Source organism: Myxocyprinus asiaticus, chromosome 20 (assembly GCF_019703515.2).
Source record: "Myxocyprinus asiaticus isolate MX2 ecotype Aquarium Trade chromosome 20, UBuf_Myxa_2, whole genome shotgun sequence".
Lineage (NCBI taxonomy): Eukaryota > Metazoa > Chordata > Actinopteri > Cypriniformes > Catostomidae > Myxocyprinus > Myxocyprinus asiaticus.
In genome coordinates this window covers 43,746,871-43,773,129 of record NC_059363.1, presented here as the reverse complement: position 1 = coordinate 43,773,129, position 26,259 = coordinate 43,746,871, and the positions used below count along the sequence as shown (strand labels likewise).

Below are 26,259 nucleotides of genomic sequence, written 5' to 3'. Positions count from 1 at the left end.
CAGTTTCGTCTCTCACAGGCTACTCTCTCATTTGTTTGGGTGTGAGATGATAAAATACAGACTGTGTCCGCTATAATACAGAATGCTTTAAATACCGGATGTTACGGACTGTTGGCAATTGTTATGCGACATATGATGAAAGTTTGTCAATCAACATGCGGACCTAACTGGCCCAATTTTTAACCGGCCCAGTGGGAATTCTCCCGATCTTCCCTATTGCCACTCCGGCCCTGAATGTAGCTCTAGGGGGTTTACACACTTTTGCTTCACTGTGATCAAGGACTGAGTCCATCAAAATATTAAAGTTTCCTCCCAATATTATGTCATGAGAGATGCCAGCAGCTTGCAACATCCCTTCAAGATCTATAAAAAAAAGCCTTGATCATCAATGTTAGGTGTGTAAATATTAGCCAAAATCAACCTTTGCCCCTGAATTTCTCCTAACACAACAATGACTCTTCCTAATTTGTCTTTAATCTGTTTGAGACATTTGAATTGTAGATGTTTATTAATCAATATAATGACTCCCCTGCTCTTACTTGAGCCAGCACTAAAGAAAACATGCCCACCCCATATCTTCCCAAATTTTTCAGCTTCTTGCGTTTCTTGAAGAAACACTATATCATATTTCTTGCGCTTAAGAACAGAAATAACCTTCCTTCTTTTTATGGGGTGCCCCAACCCATTCACATTCCATGTGGAGAGAGATAACCCATTCACATTAACATTTGACATATTTATATAATAACAAATAAAAAAAAATTTGTGTGTCAAAAACAAAATTATACAGACCACATTCCCCATTAATGCAACAATCAAACCCCAAACTTCCCCCGGAACAAAACAAACAGAAAAAAGAAAAACATGCACATTAACCCCGCGCACGACATCGCCAACCGGCGATAATCCCTCTAAACTCAAAGAGTCCATGTACACATGTGAGAACCCTCATTAACAACTTTGCCATCGGACTGCTCGAGTCCAGTGCTTCGGCACAAATTTTGTGAGGCACAATTACAATAACAGAAAATACTTTGTAAAACAGACCCCAGCCAACAGGCAGAATAACAGAAAAAAACATGTAGATTCATTCACAGAACTGTCTCAAAGGTGTGTTCCTCCACAAAATAAATTCCAGCTGATATAAAGCCATTCAGTTTCCTCGGACAGACAAACAAATGATCAGTGAGCCGGCTGTTATGAGTGCAGCAGATGAGGTAATCATTCTACTAGGAGGCATAAGCACAAAGAACAAACATATTAACCACAACTGTCCCGAAGTAGTGTAATTCCACAAAACAAGCTCCAGCCGTTAGGCAGAGCCAGCAAGAAAAACAAAACCGGCATCCCGATTCCTCGGATAATCAAGAACCAAACTAACTCGGAGGCTGCAAAAAAAATAACAAATAACTTACTCAGCCCGTCAACTTTATAAAAGACGTCCTTTATGTGAGCATGTAGATATTTTGTGGTCATCCAAAGTGTCCATTCTCGATCTGGCCGGGGGAAAAAGATTTTCCGCCAATGCAAAAGTTTCTTGGAGTCATGCCATAAAACAAACTCCAGCCGCTAGGCGGAGTCAACGCAAAAAGAAACAAAAATGGCACCCAGCTTCCTCAGATGATAGAGTGCCTCAACCGCGAGTCAGTCCACTAATATAAGAAACATCAAATGGCTTACTCCAATGTATTTATAAAGGAGAGTGCCTGTTTTGGACAAGTAAATACTTTGCGACCATTCTTCATTTCTGTTCTCAGTTTGGCCGGGAACATCAGAGCAAACGAGATCTTTTTCTGATGTGAGAGTTTCTTGCATCCCTTGAACCGATCGCGTTTCTCTCTTGTGGAATTCGCAAAGTCCGGGAACAAGAAAATATTGTGGTTCTTCCAAGAAAGCTTCCCTTTGCTCCTCGCCTGGCGCAACACGAGATCTTTATTGGATGATTTCAGAAATCTGGCCAGAATGGATCGAGGCCTATCTCCCTCGGCAGATCTCTGAGCAGGGACTCTGTGAGCTCACTCGATTTCCAGCTTGCGGCCTGTTATGTCCAGCAGGCTCGGGGAAATCTCGTCCAGGAATTTCACCATATCTCTGCCCTCTTCATGCTCAGGAATTCCAACAATTCGTTTGTTATTCCTTTGGCTCATATTTTCGAAATATTCCAGTTTTTCCGAAATTAATTCCAAATCTGTTTTGGACGCGGGCGGATTAGCGGTTAATTCCCTTTCCGATGATTCAAGATATTCGATTCGTTTTTCAACTTCTGTCACTCTTGTAAACAACTCAGAGAATTTTGTTTCCATCGCCATAATCGATCGACATATTACAGCGAGGTCCTCCAAGTCAGCAAGAACCTTCGTCAACATCACCGACATGTTGGACAACTGACGCTGAATATCTTCTCCCGACGTGCCGTCCAAATCGTGTCTCCGGTCCGCAGTCCCGTCAGAGGCCTCAGCTTGAACACATAAGTGTCTTTTAATGTCTCCAGAGTCTGAGAATTTTGACTTCTTTGCCATGTTTACCTCAAAGAGCAAGTATGTAATTGGGTGTATCGAATCTCACTGGATCACAACATGAAAATAATTAAAAAACTAGCAAAGTTCGCAGAGCTCGTGTCTCACACGTCTGTCTCTCGCATGGCGTCACGTGAACCCCCGATCAGCCACAACATTAAAATCACCTGCTTAATATTGTGTAGGTCCCCCTCGTGCCGCCAAAACAGCGCCAACCCGTGTCTCAGAATAGCATTCTGAGATGATGTTCTTGTCACCACAACTGTACAGAGCGGTTGTCTGAGTTACCATAGACTTTGTCAGTTCGAACCAGTCTAGCCATTCTCTGTTGACTGACGGGCTGGTTTGAGTATTTCTGTAACTGCTGATCTCCTGGTATTTTCACACACAACAATCTCTAGAATTTACTCTGAATGGTGCCAAAAACAAAAAACATCCAGTGAGCGGCAGTTCTGTGGACGGAAATGCCTTGTTGATGAGAGAGGTCAACAGAGAATGGCCAGACTGGTTCAAACTGACAAAGTCTATGGTAACTCAGATAACTGCTCTGTACAACTGTGGTAACAAGAACATCATCTCAGAATGCTATTCTGAGATGAGGGTTGGCGCTGTTTTGGTGGCACAAGGGGGACCTACACAATATTAGGCAGGTGGTTTTAATGTTGTGGCTGATCGGTGTATCTTGACCTGCTCCGATTTTCCATATCCTCTAATTTTTCCCACACGAGTTCCACATCAGCCTTGGTAGCAGGTCGGTTAGCCTGTAGCTCTCTTTCGGCCGACTCCAGAAACTCAACCTGCTTTTCAACATCATCCATTCTTGTGATCAGGGTGGAAAGTTTCGCCTCCATAGATGTGATCGCTCGATGTATTTCTGCGAGGCCCTCCAAGTCAGTCAAGATTTTCGTCAGCCCTGCATAAATGTTAGAGATCTCCCGACCAACTTCACGAAGCTCGCTGCCACCATCGACCATCCGATGCATGAGAACGTAAGTGTTTTTTAATGTCCCCACAGGCCGACGATTTCACATTTTTAGACATCCTGCCCTCCCATCACAGTTAGCAAACAAAACTATTACAGTTCTCACCGGTTAATATTGCTTAAAAGGATAATTGTAGCAAAGTTTAAGCGGAGCTCACCTTTAAGCGACCAACCTTCGCATAGTGTCACGTGACTCATCTGTGAAAATGTTAATTAACTAACATTAACAAAGATTAATAAATGTTTTATAAAATGTTTTTTAATTTTTTGTTCATGATACCTAATGCATAAACTAATGTTAACGAATGGAACCTTATTGTAAAGTGTTACCAAAATGTTTTTTTATCTTGTGCAGTGTGCGCTAAGCAGTCATGAAACAAAGGCAAAATACAGAACACATGGCTACCGAGGAACCATGTAAAACCGCCTTTCATTACTTGAAGTTTTTTTTATAATTATAGAAAAGGAGAGGATTCCCACTGAAATAACATAAGCTGCTGCTTTCTTTAAACATGAAGAAAAGAGAGTAAAGACGCCGCAAAACCTGTCAAATGCATTTCAGCACCAAAGTAAATGAACAGCGATCGATCAAACAAAAACATAAACAATCTATTTTAGATTATATAAAAAAAACTGATTAACTGTTCCACAGAGATCAGACATAGTTGGCAAGCATTAACTGCACTGAAGGTGGTGGTATTGTATGGCGCCTTGGGCGAAACCCACTTCAACATGGCGGCGGGGGGCCCCGCAAGATGCCGCCCTGGGGGCCATGCCTAAATCCGCCACTACATTCACGAGAGTCTTATTACACGTATATGGTAAATTACTGTTTGTAGCCTGTGTAGATCATGAATGTGAAACTGAGGGGGCACAAATCAGATCTAAGGGGGCAATTGCATCTTTTGTCCCCTTATGGCACCGGGCCTGGAATCAAGCTCCAATACAGTGCTTCAAATAGTTTGTTTACAAAAGCCTTTTATTTTGAGAAAGCTGCTTAAGACATGAAAGTGGCATTTGCATTTATATGCATTGCCACTGTGTAAGCGACATATTCTTTACCCCGCATATATATGTGGCTCGGTCAATAAGCATATTTTTCCACAGTAGAGGGATATAACTAGAGCCCTATGAAATCTGTCTTTTTTTTTAATTTCTTTTTTTTATCTGTTTTATTTGTTCCTGCATTACATGTTTTCTGATTTATTTTTTTCTGAATTCTTTGTTTTAAAGTTAAATTAAATTTTATCATAAAAAGTCTAATCAAATTAATTCATAAAATTAAAACAGAACAATTACTTTTCAAAAAAACATTGCATTATTTTTTTATCAGATGAAATGCTTCTATAAAGATCCTCACAATACAATCCAAAACACAACATTGGAGTTATATTTTTTCCCAATACAGTGCTGCACAATAGAGCATCACAGTATTGATGCATTGATTAAACTTTTATGCAGTACATCAGCACTCATGCTTGTGAGATATTGCTGAAATATAATGTAATTATTATTATAATTATATTGAATATTACATTTTAATATACAGCAGTAAAACAGTATATTTATTTAGCAGTTTCTTCAATTTCACGCATCTAGTTAAATTGAGCTTTTATTTTGGGGGGAAACTGAGCAAAGCCCTTTCACTTTGTATTTTTTTAATGACTACGGATAAGCAGTTCGCTGTATGGCCTAATGTGCTTATTAAACCACAAAAGGCTGCGATTTAATAATAGCCTAAAAATAAATAGTTTGCATTTGCTGCGTGCTTCAATGTGAATGAGCTCTTTGTCATCTGTTACACAATGACAGCAAGCGCAATGTTTATGATGAGGTGTTTACAGTGTAGGAGCAACCGGCTTCACACATTCACCTTGTGTATTTATTTAATGAAATCTCAGCCATTTATGGTTTAATAATCACACTAGGATATATCACAATTTTATTTTGATTTATTATACATTCTTACATTCATTTGATCCCAAATACTTCAAATTCCGTAACATTCCACATTTTAGAGTTAATTCCATTTTTATGACTGGATTACATGATTCCGTCCACGCTTTCCGCATTGCGCAATCATAGGGCCCTATAGACAATTTCAAGGATGTAAACAATAACAAAGGAATTAGAATGCTACTGACCCATAAGCATTTCCACTATTATAACTAGATCCTGTAAATAAGGTTCTGAGTTAACATATTTTCCTCAAAGAACATCAAATGTTTACCTTAAGTGACTTATCCAGACGTGTTGTTGATACCGAGTGTCTGCACGAGAGAGGCGATGAAATTGTGTTGTAGTTTAGATTCTCACGATTATTTCCTCAGCGGAGAGATCTGGAATATTGGATCACTCCTATTATAATTAATGAAGCAGTTCAATGAAGCTGTCTGTGTGACCTGCAGATAAGGTAAGGATTTATTTTTTTGTGTTCCTAATTGGTAAGTCGTTTTGGATAAAAATGTCTGCTAAATGACAAAATGTAATAGTAAATAATTGTGCAGCTTCATTCATGAGCAAGTGGGAGCGATCGATAGTCGCTTTTAAATCTCTACCTCTCAAAATTACATTTAGTTTGCATAAACATCGTTCACCTACCAGAGGTAAGATGTGTGCTACAGTTGTTAGTACTGCACATATCCAGTCGTCTTGCTTCATTGCAGCGGTATATGCGTCCATTTGTGGTTGCATTTTCGGAGATCTAAACAATTTAATTTTCATTAATTCCAGGCATTCAGGGAGCATCCAGTCACTGAACAACATGCCCCACATTTTAATAATGACATTCTGTGATTATCATGTTAACATTATTAATGATAATTGTGTTAAATTAACACTGAATGAAGCGCCTCACACTATTGTTTTGAATGAGTATGACAACTAGCCGGTAATGTTCAAGGAACAGAGACGTCACTTCCTTAAAGTGATGAATAGTCCTTGATATGGTCTATATAACAATGTCCCTGTGACACTGGGGTAAATAACGAATGAGGCATCTAAGGAAGACTACAGCATTTTCTTTTTTTCGTTGCTTTGCTTTATTTCCAGATCTCCCACAGTTGCTGCTATGTTTAGTTTCTTTAACTTTCTATCTCGGCTTGCCGTGGCACTGGAGCACTCCTCCCCAGGAGGAGCCTTCAAGGTTAGTAAAACAAAGCGTCACGCAGTGGTCCACTGGCAAGGAGGTTCTTTTTTAATGTGTGCCAATGGAGGAGATTCTTCAGCACGGTGAATAAACTGCTTTTGAAAGGAAACAGCTAATCACTTAAAGAATTGATAGCCTATCCGCTAATCTTCAATATGTTTTACACTAAACAATCCTTTTTGAGTGAACTGTGTGAGGAGTTTTCAACAAAATGTGCTGTTTTATAAGAGAAGTCACGGACAGTTTAGCGACAGGTAGGTTTGTTAACTCCTCTACCCATTTTATTTTTATTTTTTGTATGGTATCCGCAAATGGTGATTTACTGTCATAACACACTGAAAGTGGTTCACTCAACACTCACATCCCCGATTTGAAAACTTAAAATAAAACATCTGAAGCCACAGAAGATAATCATCAACCTGTGTTAAGAATTCAATCCAGTGAAGTTGTGGCCAGTCTCAAGAACTGGATGGATGGATAGATGGAAGGATGGATGAATGGATGTTTTTTTTCCACATTTTGTTATGTTGCGGCCTTATGCTAAAATGCTTTAAATTGTTACATTTTTTTCACAATCTACCTCAATACCTCATTTTTATTGAGATTTTTGCCATTCTTCTCTGCAGATACTCTCAAGCTCTGTCACGTTGGATGGGGACCATCTGAGGTCCTAAGCGCTCTGGACCAGGTTTTCATTAAGGATATCTCTGTATTTTGCTGCGTTAAGCTTTCCTTCAACCCTGACCAGTCCCCCAGTCCTTGTCGCTGATAAACACCACCACAGCATGATGCTACCACCACCATGCTTCACCGTTGGGATTGCGCAGGTGATGAGCGGTGCCTGGTTTCTCCCAGACATGACGCTTGGAATTGAGGCCAAACAGTTCAATCTTCGTTTCATCATACCAGGGAATCTTGTTTCTCACAGTCCGAGAGTCCTTTAGGTGCTTTTTTGTGTCTTGCACTGAGGAGAGGCTTCTGTCTTGCCACTCTGCCATAAAGCCCAGATCGATGGAGTGTTGCAGTGATGGTTGTCCTTCTGCAAGTTTCTCCCATCTCCACACATTATCTCTGGAGCTCAAACAGTGACCATCGGGTTCTTTATCACCTCTCTTACCAAGGCCCTTCTCCCCCGATTGCTCAGTTTGGCCAGGTGGCCAGCTCTAGAAAAAGTCCTGGTTGTTCCAAACTTCTTCCATTCAAGAATTATGGAGGCCACTGTGCTCTTGGGAACCTTCAGTGCAACCAAAATAGTTTGTAGCCTTCCCCAGATATGTTCCTCGACACAATCCTGTCTCTGAGCTCTGCAGGCAAAGTTCTTTGACTTCATGGCTTGGTTTTTGCTCTGATATGCATTTTCAGCTGTGATACCTTATATAGACAGGAGTGTGCCATGTCCAATCAATTGAATTTGCCATAGGTGGACTCCAGGCAAAGTGTAGAAACATCTCAAAGATGATCCAGAGAAATGGGATGCACCTGAGCTAAATTTCAAGTGTCATAGCAAAGGGTCTGAATACTTGTCAATGTGATATTTCAGTTTTTTCTTTTTAATAAATTTGTTTATTAAGTTATCAAAAATATGAGGTTTGCTTTGTCATTATGGGGCATGGGGAGTAGATTGATATGAAAAAAATAATAATTTAAAGCATTTTAACATAAGGCTGCAACATAACAAATGTGGAAAAAATGAAAAGGTCGGAATACTTTCTGAATGCACTGTATATTTAATTCTCATTTTTTGTTCTCCTATCTTTGTAAGCATGTAATTCTCATTCCATTGCAAAAAGTTTCTTTCCACTAGATTGCAGCATGTACTAGGATTTTATTTTTAAATATCTCCTTCCATCACAATATGCAGATCTGAACAGTAGGTGGCACTCTAACGTAGCTGAGCGCTCGCACCATAGACATCCAGTCAATTTTATATTGCATGCATGTTCCCCACTGTTTCATCATATACAGTATCTCTGCCTCTGATTGTACTAGAAGCTCAATCTAGGTGTCCTTGTGTGAAGATAAATAACCTTTTATTTTATTTTATTTTTATTTTTTTATCAACAGTTGATTTTTATTTATCATGATTTTTCTGCTGAACTGCAATTTTTCCTGTTTACAAAAGGTTTTACTCTAATATTTACAAACATAACACACGGTTAATCTTAATGGTTATTTCAAGGACAATGAACAACTGGAATTTGTTAATTTAAGTCGATTTAACAAGTGGATATTAATGAATTTATTAATTAATGCCTGTTGCAAAATATATATATATATGTCTGTCTGTCTGTCTAGGCGAATGAAGTTAATCATACAATACAAGTGTCCCACTTTACCAGTAGCCTACTTCCCACAAAACTCTGGGATTTGGTCAAAAGAGGGTCGACATAAGTAGGAGACATCCTAAGTTTACCATAAAGGTATAATGTCAGGTTATATGGCATTTGGATCGCAATTAAAAGTGCCAAGAAAAGTAACACTTCCAAAAGTTTCACCCTAATACGTAACGCATGATCTCAAATAGTACATATGTGCATGGTTTTTGTACTGTAGTTGTGGTGTCAACAGCAATTCATTTATTTGGTTCCAATGTCACTGCTGACTGAACGGCACAACATATCCACGGTCCCTCTGTGTGTTTCGCACCCACCCGTGTGAGCCCGTCTCCCCCTCCTCTCTGAGCATGTGAAGGGCTGTGAGTGTGGGGACGGATGACGCACAGGCCGTCTGAACAGACAATAACGCACAAAGACGCGGGTGAGTTCTGCTTCTGCGAAAAGCAGCATTTTAATTGTCACATTCTATTGCGCGCGGGTAGACGTTAAGGGATACGTGTATAGCTGAACATTTATGTGTGAGAGCTTTTGTGTATCACCTCCTCGCCTGCGCGTCTTCAGCAGCATCCCTTTAAACCTGAATTGTTTCCATCTTTGAGCCAGAAATGCGGTCACACGTGCATTCACTCCGATTTACGCGTTGTTCTGGGCTTGCACGCCTAAATGTAGGAGTTATTGTTGAAACATGAAGGTATGGTTTCAAACATTCTGTGATAAACATGTTTTATGGTTAAACACGCAACATGCGCTGCGGTGAGAAAATGCGGCTGTGGTGCGTAGATGAAAATAGGCTTTGACTTGGTGTTTGAAAGAACCTCCTCTGGAAGTCAAATGAGAGAGACAAACATATGGCGAAAATGACCGTTGGAATTGCAGATGTATTTGACCAAGGGCAGGCAAAGGTTTGAATATGCCACCATGTGCAATGAATAAATGAATTTAAAATGTGCTAGCTTTGTAACTGTGCCATCTGATGGCATTTTTATAATTGCCTCCTGTAATCATATATGTAATAATATAGAGGCACTATAAATGTTTTGTCAAATACCCTAACCTAAAATGTAAAGATTGGTTGGCACACTTTTCATCCTTTGTGGAATTTCTCAGGTGGAACAAATATTAAGATAACTCAACTAGGAGAAAAAGTTCTTATGTAAACAAACAAACAAACAGTTTCTGCAAATTTTTACTGACTTTTGTTAATTAATGATAAAAGTTATGCTGTGCATTTGTGCCGGGGTTGATTGGCAGTGTTAAAAACCACTAGTTTTAAAGGAATGTTCTGGGTTCAATACAACTTATGCTCAATCAGCAGAGTTTGTGGCATAATATTGATTACCACAAAAATGTATTTTGACTTCTCCCTCCTTTTCTTTAAAAAAAAGAAAAAATGCAGAAATCTGGGTTAGAGTAAGGCAGTGGCGGCTGCAGGATTTAATCTGAGGGTACGCACAGAAATCTGCCTAATAAACCTTATATCTGGGGGGTCTGGGGGCATGCTCCCTCGGGAATTGTTTTTGTTACAAAAAACAACACAATAGTGTTCAATTCTGGTTCAAAACATTTATTTATTTTCTCGAGTACGAATAGCATTCATGTAACTATTGGCTAAAGTATTTCTTCCAGTATCCGTTCAGACAGACATGTTTTCACGCTAAAAAAGAAAACACTTCAACGAATAGAGCAGAACGCAGGTGTCTCGAGACGCGTTTTTATCAGTTGAAGAAGTTCTTTTAACTTGATACAGCGTCTAAAAATGCAGCGCTCCTGTGAGAGATGCTAAAAACACAGTGAAACGTGACACAGTTGTCAAAATCCATCTAGCGAATGTTTACAAGGAAAACGATTGAAAAATAGCGCGAGCGGACGCAAAAACACATTCAGTTTGAACAGCATGTTCACATGCCACCGCACTAGCTGAAGTTTCTCAAAGTTACCTCTCAAAAAGACAGCCTTTTGTTTCAGTTGACTGTATTCATGTATTCATAAATATCCCGATACCGATACTCCAAATGATTCAGTGAGAGAGCGCTCTGAACGAATTGTACTGAATCACGAATCGATTCAGACAGTTTTGCAAGCCCGTTTGGCCAATTCACTGAAAAGAACGGACTCAAAATAATTATTCATTCACAAATTGGCCATTGTTAGTTCTTTTAAACAGCCAACAGATATACGGGACACATTTCATGATTGGTGAAATATTCTGAGAGTAAATATTTCTCATGTCATTCATGGTATGCACAGTGCATATGGCCGTACAGCTTCAGGCACCACTGAAGTAAGGAACTTACAATGGAAGTGAATGTGGCCAATTTTTTGAGGGTTTAAACAGAAATGTGAAGCTTATAATTTTATAAAAACACTTACATTAATTCTGTTAAAACTCATGTATTGTTTGAGCTGTAAAGTTGTATAAATGGTCATTTTTACAGTCATTTTACGGTTTTAGGGTTTGTTGACATTACAAAGTCATGGTAACGAAGTTGTAAAATTGGCTAAAACTTTACACATAAAAGGTTAGTTAGTGATTTTATCCCAGTAAAATCATTGTTTGTCTTGTGGCTAAACTTTTGAAACAATGAGTATTTTCATGTTTGCGGATTGGCCACCATTCACTTCCATTGTAAGTGCCTCACTGTAAACCAGATTTTTGCATTTTTTAAAGAAAAGGAGGGACGAGTCGAAATAAATTTTTGTGCTACAAATGCTGCCGATTGAGCTTAACTTAACCCGGAACATTCCTTTAAGAGAGAAGCTACACACAAAAACAAACAAACAATAACTTAGTTTTAATAGTTAATTATATTAATTCGATTGTGATTTATACATGGTTAATTTATGGTTTGGAGTTAATATGAACAATTTTACAGAAAAATGTACTTTACAAATTTATAAATCTTAAATCTTATAAACTGATATAAGAATGAAATTAAAACGTTTGTAATCACGTGAATGATAGAAACTCATTGTATAATTTTTATAGTTGTAAAATTTTTGTGACTCAATTTCGAGCCAGCGATCCACTGTGTCGATCAAATTCGAAATAAGCCCGTCCAAAAACTTCACCATACACTGATCAGCCACAACGTTAAAACCATCTGCCTAATATTGTGTAGGTCCCCCTTGTGCCTCCAAAACAGCACCAACCCACATCTCAGAATGGCATACTGAGATTATATTCTTCTCACCACAATTGTACAGAGCGGTTATCTGAGTTACTGTAGACTTTGTCAGTTCAAACCAGTCTGGCCATTCTCTGTTGACCTCTCTCATCAACAAGGCGTTTCCATCCACAGAACTGCCGCTCACTGGATGTTTTTTGTTTTTGGCACCATTCTGAGTAAATTCTAGAGACTGTTGTGTGTGAAAATCCCAGGAGATCAGCAGTTACAGAAATACTCAAACCAGCCCATCTGGCACCAACAATCATGCCACGCTCCATATAACTGAGATCACATTTTTTCCCCATTCTGATGGTTGATGTGAACATTAACTGAAGCTCCTGACCCGTATCTGAATGATTTTATGCACTGCACTGCTGCCACATAATTGGCTGATTAGATAATCACATGGATGATTGTTGGTGCCAGATGGGCTGGTTTGAGTATTTCTGTAACTGCTGATTGTATGTGCGTGTATGAAGGTATAACTTTTGTAAATAGTGTGTACGAAGGATATGAACTGTAATCTATTCTTATTTTTTACCCAATGTGCCAACCAACCCCACTCAATAAATTATGTTTGTCAACTAGCATAGCTTTTCTATTTAATTTAATTATATTTTTTAATTTAATTTCATTATAATTTTATTTATCACACATTATACATTTGCACATATACAGTGAAATTCTTTTTTTTTCACATATCCCAGCTAAGCTGGGGTCAGAGTGCAGGGTCAGCCATGATATGGCGCCCCTGAAGCAGATAGGGTCAAGGGCCTTGCTCAAGGGCCTAACAGTGGCATCTTGGCAGTACTGGGGCTTGAACCCCTGACCTTCTGATCAGTAACCCAGAGCCTTAACTGCTGGGCCACCATCTTATAAATACAACTGATACACATCACTATTAACTAAAATATTTTATGAATAAAGTTTTATTTCTATAACATTTTTGCTGAGGGGCTTAATTTGAAAAGTTGTATTTACCGTAACATATTTTAACATTCAAATTCCCTGACCGAATCAGTGAAGGTCAAGAAGGTGAACACTTATGTTATACTTTTGTGAAATTAATTATAAAATTACTGGAAATGTACTCTGTGCCAAGTCCAAACCCGATCTTCCCTACTTCATGTGGTAACATCCGAATTAACTGGTTTTATTCAAATAAAATATTTAATATTATGGTATTATCCTGACTAGTGTAGATCAGGGAGTCTTGTCACAAATTTTCCCTGTAATGTCTGTAAATTTTTTGTGTGCATTATGTCTTAAAGGTGCACTCTGTAACTTTTTGCTAATTAAAAAGACACACACACACACACACACACACACACACCGTGTTGAACGCCTTCTTGTGCATCATCTTTCCATGTACACTCTGAGAAATATTTCAAGATCTACTTCCCATATTATATTGCGTTTGGGCTCGTTTGAATCGGGATAGTCTGCTGTAAGTTATGTTATTGTGTCATTGTCCATGTTATATGAATGTTTCGGGAAGTAATAAGGAAAAATGTGACAAAAAGCCACTCCTGATTATTATATTTATGTGTGTCTGTGGGAAATTCATACTCTAATATTTACTGCAGTTTGGCCTCTGAGTGACACAAATTTACTCATTGCATTCTACTAATTGAGACCTTTCCAATGATATATAACACATGGCTTTCTCATCTTTTTTTGTTTTTATCAACTCTGAATATAATTGTTGTGATAAATTTGCTAATTATTAAAACAAAACAGTTCTAATTTGTCAGCAAATAAAAAGCATTGTTTAATAATTGGTAGCATCAACTATATGCATTGTAAAGTGCATTGTAGATATATTTAAATATGTTAAAAAAATAAGTACAAAACCTGTCATAATTACTAAAAAATGAAGTTGACAAAAAGATTTAATGCAATATCTTGTGATAATATATGCAATATGTGCGATTTTGTGTTATTTTAGTTGATCCAGTAGAAGTACATTGGAAAGTAGTGTTCCCTCTCCATCTGCACAGGCATGATATTTCTAGCTCATTTAAAAATGAATGTGAAAAGCTTGAATCAGATAGAAATAGCTCCTTAAGGTAACAACTGCCTGTATTTACATTCACATTACATATAACATTGCATTATATGATGCATAGACATTTTTTTATTGTAAACTTTACTTCAAAAGCAAGTTTGCCAATCTATATATCTATAAAGTCAAGCCATTAGTAACACAAAGACCTTTTCATAATCTCATGTACATTTCATGTTTCCTTCAGGCCCTAAACCTACAGGACTCTATGATGTCCCTGCTTGGAAACATGTGTCCAGATGCCTGGTTTTCTCACAGCCAGTCTCTAAAGTCCAGTCAATGAAGTGCCCACACACTCACTTTCCCTTCTCTGAATGGAGCCACCAGAATAAGGAGTTAGGCCACATTACAAAACCTAGATTATTTCATGTGAATTTTTTTATTTTTTATTTGATCCGCTTTTCTCCCAGTTTGGAATGCCCAATTCCCACTTCTTAGTAGGTCCTCTTGGTGGCGCGGTTACTCACCTCAATCTGGGTGGCGGAGGACAAGTCTCAGTAGCCTCCGCTTCTGAGACCGTCAATCTGCGCATTTTATCACGTGGCTCGTTGTGCATGACACCGTGGAGACTCACTGCACGGGAGGCTCATGCTACTCTCCACAATCAACGCACAACTTACCATGCACCCCATTGAGAGTGAAAACCCCTAATCGTGACCCTACCATCCCTAGCAACCGGGCCAATTTGGTTGCTTAGGAGACCTGGCTGGAGGCACTCAGCACGCCCTGGATTTGAACTCGCGACTCCAGGGGTGGTAGTCAGCATCAGTACTCTCTGAGCTACCCAGGCCCCCAATAGTTAATCTCATATAATATATTCTAGAGAGAGAGAGATTGTAGAAATGATTGAATACTGTATTTTCATTTTTGTCTCCTTGCTGAAGTAGATTGTGATTTATGTATATAGCACACTATATGCTATATGAACACAATATTGCCATATTATTTTGAGTTTATACCACATGATGCATGTACTTGTTTGCAAACTTAACCACAATGAGTATAGATATACAAATCCAAACATACTTGAATTTCATTGTTAGACCTTTTCTTTTGATTTTGTAATTCCAGTCCAACTTCCCCCTTTTTTTGGTTGACATGGAGGATGAAGATGGCACTTGTTTACTTGATGTTTTGTGGTAAGTGTTTATAAAACCAGTAAATTGAATTTTCTTTAAGTACTAGTTTTTATGTTTTATATAAATAGAATGAAAAGCATTTGCATGCAAGATTTGTAGCCCAAATCGTTTAACCAGAAATATTATTGACAGATTTGTTCTGTACTCTCTCTCTTTTTTATTTTAATAGTGACCCTAAAGCCCTGAATGATTTTCTTCATGGAACAACTGAGGTATACACAGATCATAATATTATTATTAACTGTATTAACTGATCTTCAAAGTTGCATGATACTCTGTTACATCATGGTAAAAAAAAAAAAAAAAAAAAAAAAGACAATTTCTCAAAACTTGTATCAGCTGTGGTAATAATTTGGAAAATTTAAACACTGAGAAGTTTTCATGTCACTTTTAAGTTATGTCCCAGAACCATACAATGTTAGGCCATGTAGAGGGATCTTACATGGAGAAACTTAAATGAAGAAATACGTTTGTGTGTTCATTTATGGCCACAGATAAAATATCCTTAAAATTACCCAATGGAATTAACTGTCCCTCCTCCCTTCTGTTCAAACAGCTTCCAAGTGGAGAATTACTCATTAATTCATCCTCTGGAGAGCCATCACTCTTCACAGACACTCCAGTGAGTTTAGACCTCACTCCCCATGGAGTAGAGAACCCAGCTGTTTTAAAAGGGGATTCTCAAACCTTTTGCATGCCTGCCTAGCAAAAGTCACTTTATTGTCAAAAAAGGATTTTAAAAGGTTTCCATAGATGAACTTAAGCATTAAGTTCATTGTATGCTTTTTTCCTTTAACAGTATAACATACTTTTATAATACTTAGTTTATTGTAATTTTTCTTTTTGCTTTCCAGAGCCCTGCCTCATTAGCAGATGATGCTAATTCTCAGGACATATCTGTCTCTGGCTCTGTGGATCTCACCTTTCTGGAGGAGGCACTACTGGAATCACCAGAAGGAAGTGGAGGTCCAGAAGAGGCACAAGAAGCTCCCAGTGTCCAATCAGTGGAACCACAGCAGAAGGAGTTCTGTGACATCCTCCAGCAGAGTCTCCAAGAGGCAGACATCACTGAGCACACTCTAACATTAGAAGCAGGACTTGCCCAGACAGCAGAAACTTTCAAACTTGGTCTATTTGATGCGTCACTCCCTTTGACTGCACCATATTTCTCCAAACCACTGACCAGCCCTGGCTTGGTCTCTTTAACAAAGGACACTCAAATAGCAGTAGAGCCTCCTCAGCCATCTTTGTTAGCTGTTGGCCCAGGTTGCCCCTCACTAAAACCCACAGGGACCCAGTTAATGAATCAGCTTCCTGGGAATGTCTTCCCCACACCTTCAACTGAGACATCCTTTTCTCTTAATAGAGCCCAAGGCTCCAGCATGATCATCAAGAAGACCCTGCCAAGCTTTGTACGCTGCCAGATGTTGGCCTCCACAGTTAGAACAATTTCTCCTCCAGGGGTCATGCTACAGAAAACACCTCTGCCTATTCAGCCTAAGTTACAAGTCAACATCCAGCCTAGGCTTGTACAGATCAGTCCCAAGCCAGCAGGACAGAAACAATTGCCAGGACTTACCTTCATCCCAGCAAGTTCATCACAGAATGTCTTGTTGTCCCCTTCTGTATGTTCAAAGCAGTCCTTCCCACCACAAGGAGGGAAACCTGTTAGCCTACATGTGGTCAGCCAGGGAGGCTCCATTGTCATTCAGCCTCAAGGTCCTTTTCAGAGCCAAAGTCAGTTCTTTCTCCCAAGCCAAACTCCTGAAACAATGATCCAGTCTACCAGCACTCCAAGATGTCTTCTTAGTACACCAAGCAATCAGGTGTCTAACAAACCCAATGAGGGGCATCTTGTTGACAGCTCTCATATTTTGACTGTATACCCAAGGCAAATGAATTTCAGCCCAATTTTCACCTCCCCAACTCGACAACTCACCCTTAAACAAGGGGCTCTCCTGTCAGGATCCCTGCCAATTCAGTCACCACAACCTACAGCCTTTCAGATGCCAGAGGAGCTAGCAGGCACCTATCCATCTCAAGTGCGTGGAAAGCATGGTTCTGTAGTTCAAAGCCCAAATGTAGGGAACCAGATTAAATTGATTAATAATGAAATGAATAATACTGGTATATTTATCCCTGATATGATCACCACACCAATCGTGAATGGACAGCCCTTGGTGCCTGCAACCCAGAGAGCTATAGCATGGGGATCTGAAGGGAAGCTGAATCTTACCCAAAGTTCAATGCTTCTCTTGCATGAGAGAACAACAGCAGATGGGGGGAAAGCCAATGAACCACAACAAGTGAGTACATTTTTGTCACTTTCTGCCTTACATGGCATAAACATTATTAAACTATCTCAATTGTTATAATTCCACTTTTAAAGGAAAGTTTTTTTGGGGGGTTCATTACACATTTGTTTACTGTTATTATGTGCCTCCATACATTAGATGAGCAGATTGCTTCCCCCAGCTACAATGGAAGCCCCCATTGTGGAAATTCACTCTCAGCCTTCTCCAGTATCAGCTCTTCTACAGTCATCACCAAATCTTACTTGTACCCCTCAGCCAGTTATGTCATTATCCCTACAACTGATCACCCAAAGGGAAGAGCAACAATTTTCAGAAGGAAAGCATAACCTATTGCCTCATCAGAATTTAACATGCAATCCCCAACAGGTACTGTAAATCAAAATGTGTTCAGTCAATAATTCTCAAGTCATTTAAGTATTATTGTGCATTAAAATGGAGAAATGAGACAGTAATGTACAACATATCAACGATTATCCATTACAGTAACAAATGTTTTCCTTGCAGCATGCACTTAAACCATCAGTTACCCATGAGCCCTTGGAAGGAAATCTGCTTGCGCAAATGGACAACCACATATCTCCAGCCCTTGCTGACCATACACTCACATGTTTGGCTTCATCTGAGACTTTCTCACACTCATTGTCTGAGTGTGAAGATATGCCTATGCCAGTGTACCCTGGTTCAGAGCACAGTGAAATACTGTTGTCACCTCCTATTGGCCAGTGCTCTGTAAAGACCACAGGTGCAGCCTTCATCACATGTTCTACAACCCCAGTGTCACAAAAGCAGTGTTTGGATCCATCTGTGTCAATGGCTGTTGTTGTTGACCCCCAGAATGAGGAGGGGCCAGAAAAGAGTAACAGACCTTCCTCTTCCTCAGAAGAGTTGTTTGTGTCTCAGCAGCAAACTCATGGATTAACTGAGCTCAGTGGAACCCCAGAGTCAACAGCCCAGGAGTATCATCAGAAGAGCAGTGAATCAGACAGGGGTAATTTTTATTTGCCATTAGAATTAATATGATTTGCTCTGATAGAAGAACTAAACATAGTCTTTTGTAAAAAATGCATTAAATGTATCACAAATGGCAGACAGAAAATTATATATAGCAGAAGAAAGTGGTTACTACTTTACATTTTTCAATTTGTACTTGTAATACACAAACATAGGGTTCTATTTTCATGACCGCATTAGGCGCAGTGCTATGCACACCGACCATGAGCTGCATCTTATCCAGTTTTTATGAGAGTGCTAATTGTAAGCACAATTTTCATGCCAACACAAAGCACAAGTGGGCATGGGTAGGAATGCTTGCACTATCTGTAGGCATATGTGCGCAAACTGTGGTTTACTGTATGTTAATGAAGTGGCACAAAGCGCAATTTGCTATTTTTCTTAAGACGTCTGAGAACCACATCTATTATCGCCACAAAGTCTAAACTCAGTTCCTGCACTTGCAGTTCGGGGGTTCCACCAGCAGATGATTTCAAAAAGCTATCGATCACTTTTAATACTATTAAAGATTTGTGTGTCAGTAGATCAATATAATTAATAATAATACTAATATGTTTATTTTGTATAGCACCTTTCCAAAGCTCAAGGACGCTGTATAGAAATGAAACAGAAAACATTAAACAAATATAAATGACAAAACAATGAAAAATGGGAGTGTTACATAACTGTCCTATCACCTCAAGTGAGACACAGGCAAGCAGGATGAGAGCAAAAAGTTCCATAGGGGGCGATAGAGAACACATACAACACGGTCTGGAACAGTGCTGCTGACAATACAGTCACAGAGCAGGGGACTCCTCGAGGCAGGAGGAAACACAAACATCCTCAGTAACATTTAACGCTAAACACCATAGCACTGGAACGATGGCAGACAAAACGGGACAGAGTTCACAGCAAGGACGTACATATTGCGCAAAAGAACATAGAGACACAAATGGTCCATATTTTTATTCTTCTAATGCATTGCGTACAGCCCATTTACAGTACCAAATTCTTATGGATAGGCTGTCTTCATTTATATCTACGTTGCTTGACAGGGAATGGGATATACAGTATAATAGAATGGAGATGGTGCAAAACCTGGAGAAGAACCTCTGAATTAAATTGCACTTGACTCAATCCATTAGCGCTTCGCGTGTGCAATTTTGCCAACCCACTTGTGCCTAGACTACATGGCCATGCCCACTGACTTTGAACGTATGACATATCGCATAGTGCTGCACTTAAGACGTAACGCTCTTAAAATAGGGCCAGTAGCCTCCATAACATACAAATTAGATTAGTTTCATTCAAATTCATACCTTTCCTTAAATTCATATCCTCAGAGCTCACATTCACATGTGTGACAACCAACAGTGGGATCGTTTTTTCAGACCAACATGATTTACAGGAAATGGTGTCCAGGCTGCACTCTCAGGGCACAGACACCTGCTCATCACTCCAGAAGAATATCGAGGTAAAATATCTTAAATATACCATTTAAAATTGTAGGGAGATCAGGCTAGATCTCATGAGATTTGATATTGATGTTATTCAGGTAATCCTAAAAAAAATACAAAATAAAATAAAAAATAGAATCCACGAAGCACTGTGATATTATTATATTTATATGAGTTGTTATGTGTGATTACATTATTTTCTCATCTCAGAAACCCTCTGTATTTGTGGGTGAGAAAGAAGAGAAACTTACACTTGCAAAAAGGCAACACAGGTAAGTAAAAATACACTTGTTCAGTAGCATCCTGCTATAGTGCCTCTACAGAGATATATATATCAGTATGGCTTCAGCAACATGTAAGGTTACTTGGGTATCTACAGTTCCAACTATGGAAAAGCCTCAGGTGTAACAGACCATTGAAGCACCAATGACACAACATCTCTCAGAAGGAATTTGGTAAATTTGTGTAGAGGAGCCCAGCTACAGTAGCCAAAGTGCAAACGTTCTAAACAGAAAAACCCTTGAATAAAGCCAACATAGTGGCCTTGCCTATGGTGAAATAAGCTTTCATGCCCACTGGGGGTTGCAAGTTATGAAAACTCTGGAGAGCCAGACCATCTGTGAGTGGGGATGTAAGGCAAGACGTTCCAAGGCAGTACAGTTGAGGAAGGAATCAGTTACCTCAGGTACAATGTAGGGTTAAACGGCAATGTAACCCTAACACACCCCAGACTAAGGCACAAGCACAATGGGTGAACTGTAACTCTGCAGAGGTCAAAGCAAGGCTTTTCAAGAAAGGTATTTGTATTTTAATGCTCTCCAGAGCAGAAACCAATTAAAGCAACATGGTTGGCCACAAAAGAAAAAGTGGATCCAAACTCAAAAGCGCATCGCTGTTCGTGGGGGAGAAGACTGAATAATGTATGTTTGCATATGAGATCTCTGCCTTACCAGGATATAACAGTCATGGAGTAAGGGTAGGAAGTGTTTCAGGGCTAAAAAACTCTGCCAAATGATTTTGGAAATGTATGTCGGCAGCACAAAGATGGCCAAAAATGTTGCCCCATCCTGTGAGAGATGCAGCTTTCACCACCACTTTTCTGAATGACACTGGAGTATTGTTTTTTTAAATAACTGGATCCCTCTACCAAAAGGGCGGGGGCTACCATTCATATAATCTATACCTTTACAACTCTGCGGTGAAGGCAGGGGCATATACGTAGCAAAAAAAAAAAAAAAACAACACCACTGAAAAACTCTTATCATCAGTAAGCCCAATGGAACCACTGCCAAGCATGAGATCATTAGACTTAATAGGTGGAGGCAAGTCCTGAAAAAGACTAAATTCTGCTGTGGTACAGAAAGAGAGATTATTGAAATTACAATATCAGTATCTCTGAGACTGTAGTGTGACAAGAAAGATAATTTATTTTAATATTTTATATGATAACATATTCTGAGAGGGCTTGAAACCACTTCTGGTGTTATTGAAACCTAGGCTTATTCTGCCCGTTTCCTTGATGGTCATCTGTTGTTTCTCAGTGGGGTTAGAGCTGCTTTTATACATCTGCTGAAAATATAGGGTGCATTAATGTGTCCAAAAGGCACAGTAAGAAGCTTGTACACTGTGCTCTGATAAGCAAACTAGAGATACTTTAAGCAGGAAAGTATCGCGGCTGGTAATCAGAAGTTTCTTTTTTGAGCAAGGCCCTTAATCCGAGGTTGCTTCAGAAGGATTGAAGCATTCGAAGTGTGCTGTAGGTAGCTTTGTATTAAAGCATCTGCTAAATGACTATTTACCTACTTACTAATAGTGGGACCAGATAAACATCTTTTGGGGGACAAGGAATATTTCAGTCTCTTGAGCTGACTCTCCACATGCTACTTGACTATCATATAATTGAAAGTGGGAGGTTTAATACTGAAGTTTTGTTTTTTTTTAGCCCTTTTTACAGTTGACTGAACCCAAGGTGTACACTAAGCCAAGTGTTTCCCAACCCTGTTCCTGGAGGCATACCAACCATTTCAGGTCTTGGAGTACTCTACTAACAAGCTGATGCGTTAAATCGGGTGTGTTACATTAAAGAGACATCGAAGAAAGTGTACTGTTGGTTGCCTCAAGGAAGAGGGTTTGAAAACACTGCACTAGGCCTCTGAACAAGCACCAAATAGACTCTGCTAACTTAGATCCTTGTGGTGTATATCTATCCACTTAGTAGGCAGGCATGGACAGTCTACAAAGTCAGTATATCAATGTACATAATACTTAATTTGTATGTGCATTTGTGTTTTATTCCCAGGGTGAAACAGCAGCTGTTTTTGGACCACTGTGGTGTCCTCAACCCAAACACTTCAGTTCCATTTGTTTCAGTAGAAGATGCTGTGAGGCATTTGTTGCCCTACCATACTTGTGCTAGAGCACTGCCCAGCCAGGCTGACTTTATCTCAGGTTATAATGAATCTAGCCAGGGAGTTATCCTAATTTTGCATTTGCTTTGAGATTTTCCACAATTGTTGTCCTGTAATAAAGTCCAAAGTAAACAATCATGATGAAAGGATCTGTCACTCTTTGTGCAGTGGACAAGCAGTTTGAGTGTATTTCAGTGCTGCTGCTGGAACAAATCACAGACATGCTGAACAAGTACAGGCAGCTTCTTCTGGCTGGATCTCAGGTAACAGACTGCACCCCTCATTCAAAAATATGGCGTCCTCCACTAATCGAGAATCTTTTCTTTTGAAGTTCATGTAATGTAAGAGGCAGGTCTGAGTTTTTATTGCTTTCTTAAGCAGGAGAGTCCTTCAGCAGAGATGGTGATGCTAGAGCGTTTGTTTCTTCAGTCAGAGAGACACTTGCTGGGGGAGGACAGACGCAGAGCTAGAAGAGATCCAGGTAACAAAGCACAAGATTCTGCATGTGTCTCCATTTCTCACTAGTTTGTTTTGTGCAAGTAAATCTTTAAATCAGTGCTGTTCAGATCCACTCCTGGAGGGCCACTGTCCTGCAGAGTTTAGCTTCGACACTAATCAAACAAACTTTAACAAGCTAATCAAGGTCTTCAGGATTACTTGAAAATTACAGGCAGGTGTGTAATATCTGGGTTGGAACTCCAGGAGTGTAGCTGAATAGCCCTGCCTTAGACACATTACCTGCACACATTATGTGTACCCTAACCTAAAATGGTGAGCAGTTTTTATTATTTTGGTGGTTCAGCAGAGTCCTTCCTGGTTACCTGGAATAAGAACTCATCTCAACATAGCACAGTGTCATCAGTCCAGGCTGGACATTCTAGCTGTCCTTCATCGCCGCCATCGTGGGCCTTGCAATCTGACAGACCTCCTGGACTCAAGACATACCGCTCCAGCATCTGTGGCTACAAACGAAACTACAGTGGGCAGGTAACGAATGGAGGAGACATGAAGGGGAAAGGGAAATCCCTTAAGCTTCCTTTATCAAACGCTCAAGATATCAAAAATGATCTGTGGCCAGATCAGCCACCCAAGGTGAGATTGAACCCTGACATGGAATCAAGCAGGACAGGTAGTGATTTGCAGAACTTTTCAGATTCTGTGGCCAAGCCAGGCTATGTAACTCCAAGTGTGGATGGCTTACTTCCAGAACAGTGCAGTCCAGTGTTGAAAAGGAACAAGCTGGCTGCTTTAGAGGTGGACCCTCCAAGTTTGCCCACACTGGTGGATGACAGGGAACTGTGTGGACACCTGCAAAGTGCTCTAGACAGCATCCTGGAGCTTCAAAGGCTGCAAGGTTCTCCTGCTGAGGAAAAACAGATGACTCAACAGCCTAACGTACTGGATCAGGCTTTCAGCAGCATGCTTGAAGGACAGCTATGAGACAGAGATAAAATAAGTGCTAGATAAAAGGTAGAGTCTCACTAGTCCGTTGTCTTTCCTTTATCTGGATATATGGCCCACACATCCTGCAGTCCTCATCCAGCAGACATTTTATTACATTTTCTGATTTAATTGGACCTGAAAAATGTCATTTATATGGTCATTATTATTGTGCAAATATTTAGCAAATTTGTTTAATTTATTTGATGCATACAGGTTTAAATTAATTCAAGACATTCATTTATGGCCTTCTATTAGTTTGAAGAGAGCCTAAAAAACAAGTGTAGTTTGGCTGTATGTGTATGCGTTCTTTTAAAATAGTGTTTATTTGTGTGTTTGTGTGTGATACAATGGTTTGTCTTACACACTCAAACTTTTGGTGTGTCCCAGTCTGTTTGACGTCAAGACGTTGGTTTGTTTGGTTGGTTTTAAAGCTTATTTCCTAAACTCGGGTGCTCAAAGAACCAAACCCAAGTACACTTGAAAACATTTGTCTGGCATACAGATCATGTGGGAGCAAAATGGGATAATAGCCTTGATGTGTCAAAATTGCCTTAATCAGCAAATAAGAGATTACCCCCAAGGCAAACTCTCTTGCTTGACCAGAGTTTGAAAAATACCAAACAAACCAAACTCTGATGACTTGAGTCCACACCAAAAGCTCTACATTTCGTGCTCAGACAGTACACATAAAATAATGTCTGTTCTAGTTTGTTTATCCCCAAAGAACATATGCCCCCTTTCCTTCTGATATCACCAGCAAAACCAGCTAGAAACACCAGTGAGATCTTAAGAAATGAATTCTCAAATACAGATTGAAAAGGTCAAGCATGCAACAGGATATTCATTAAGCAACTGGCAGATGTAATGTATGCCTTATCCCGTCACTGTTATGAGCTGCATTATTCCCATTGAGATTTAAGACAAAAGTCTCTCAAGAGATGTAAACACATAAGCATTAAGTAGCAGATGGTTGTAAATATATGGTTGTGCCTCAATTCTATGGACTTCCTTTGTTCAAGATGTTGAAACTCATAGATAATTGAAGTGTTCTGATCACTGAGCAGCCATATCACCCTGTAGCTCAAGACCGGTTGCCCACTGAAGCTAAGCAGGATTGAGCCTGGCCAGTACCTGGATGGGAGACCTCCTGGGGAAAAACTAATGTTGCTGCTGGAAGAGGTGTTAGGGAGGCCAGCAGGGGGTGCTCACTCTGCAGTCTGTGTAGGTCCTAATGCCCCAATATATTGACAGGGACACTATACTGTAAAAAGGCACTGTCCTTTAGATGAGACGTTAAAGCAAGGTCTTGACTCTCTGTGGTTATTAAAAATCCCAGGGCACACTGTAAAAGAGTGTCCTGGCCAAATTCCCCCCCACTGGCCCTTCTTAATCATGGCCTCCAAATAATCCCCATTCATCAATTGGCTCTATAACTCTACTCTCTCCTCACCACCAATAGCTAGTGTGTGGTGAGTGTACTGGCGCACTATGGCTGCTGTTGCATCATCCAGGTGGATGCTGCACACTGGTTGAGGAGAGATCCATGTTCACTGTGTAAAGTGCTTTGAATGTAGTGTCAGAAAATGCACTAGATAAATGCAACATCAATTCTGAACATGGACAACAATCTGCACTTACTGTGAGAATACAGACTATATAGTTTACCAAAACCTAAAGCAGTATCGTCTGCAAACATCCAGACACTGACAAATGTGATATTGGATTATTTGCTTTCATGTTTTAACTTGACAATCTCACATTATACCAGCGATGATTACTTCATAAAGGAACAGTACTGTTCCCAAACAACAGCGTTTGCTTGCCCTGGTTAGTATTTAGTTGTGAAATGTAATATGCATTACGAATACTGTGCTCACGTTGAGTGTCCACATTTTATGTGACCAACATGACTGAAAAGTCTTTGCTTTTTGTATTGTTACCATGACAGATGCTATGCATTAGCCTTTCAGAACACTCGCCCCAGAAGCTGCCAGTATCACAAGTTAAATAATGTGACTGGCCCTAATTGTGTTTAAGTTTGGCTTGATTTGATTTTTTGTACTGTACTCCGAGCCTGAAACGTGTAGCATATTAGCTGATCCAAAAGTACATTTGACAAGCAGATTGTTCTGATGCCACCATCTAAGAGGCCTTAAACCTGCGGTACCAGATTGTAAGAATCTCTTCAAGAAAAGTTACTACTGATGATTAAGCCAACATTAGAGCCAATATCATTGAGGTGAGAAATAAAAAAAAAAAAAAAACATATTTATAGACTATTTATTGAATC

General features: G+C 39.6%; 1 protein-coding gene across 6 annotated transcripts; it reads left to right on the top strand.

The window, feature by feature from the left end:
- The first annotated feature begins 9,357 nt into the window (after positions 1-9,357).
- On the top strand, positions 9,358-26,250 carry LOC127410928 (BRD4-interacting chromatin-remodeling complex-associated protein-like). Of its 6 annotated transcripts, none has more exons than XM_051646185.1 (14): positions 9,358-9,403; positions 14,402-15,012; positions 15,286-15,353; positions 15,523-15,565; positions 15,910-15,975; positions 16,208-17,659; positions 17,807-18,034; positions 18,173-18,656; positions 20,005-20,135; positions 20,329-20,390; positions 22,418-22,566; positions 22,695-22,789; positions 22,905-23,007; positions 23,329-26,250. In XM_051646185.1, exons 3-14 carry the CDS (start codon positions 15,313-15,315, stop codon positions 23,964-23,966), a joined length of 3,492 nt encoding a protein of 1,163 aa, XP_051502145.1. In that variant the 5' UTR covers positions 9,358-9,403; positions 14,402-15,012; positions 15,286-15,312; the 3' UTR covers positions 23,967-26,250. The 6 variants fall into 6 exon arrangements, with proteins under 6 accessions (XP_051502145.1, XP_051502148.1, XP_051502147.1 ...); XM_051646188.1 differs by having other exon boundaries at positions 14,402-15,353; positions 16,208-17,395; positions 17,528-17,659; XM_051646187.1 differs by having other exon boundaries at positions 14,402-15,353; positions 22,908-23,007.
- Positions 26,251-26,259: the final 9 nt, after the last annotated feature.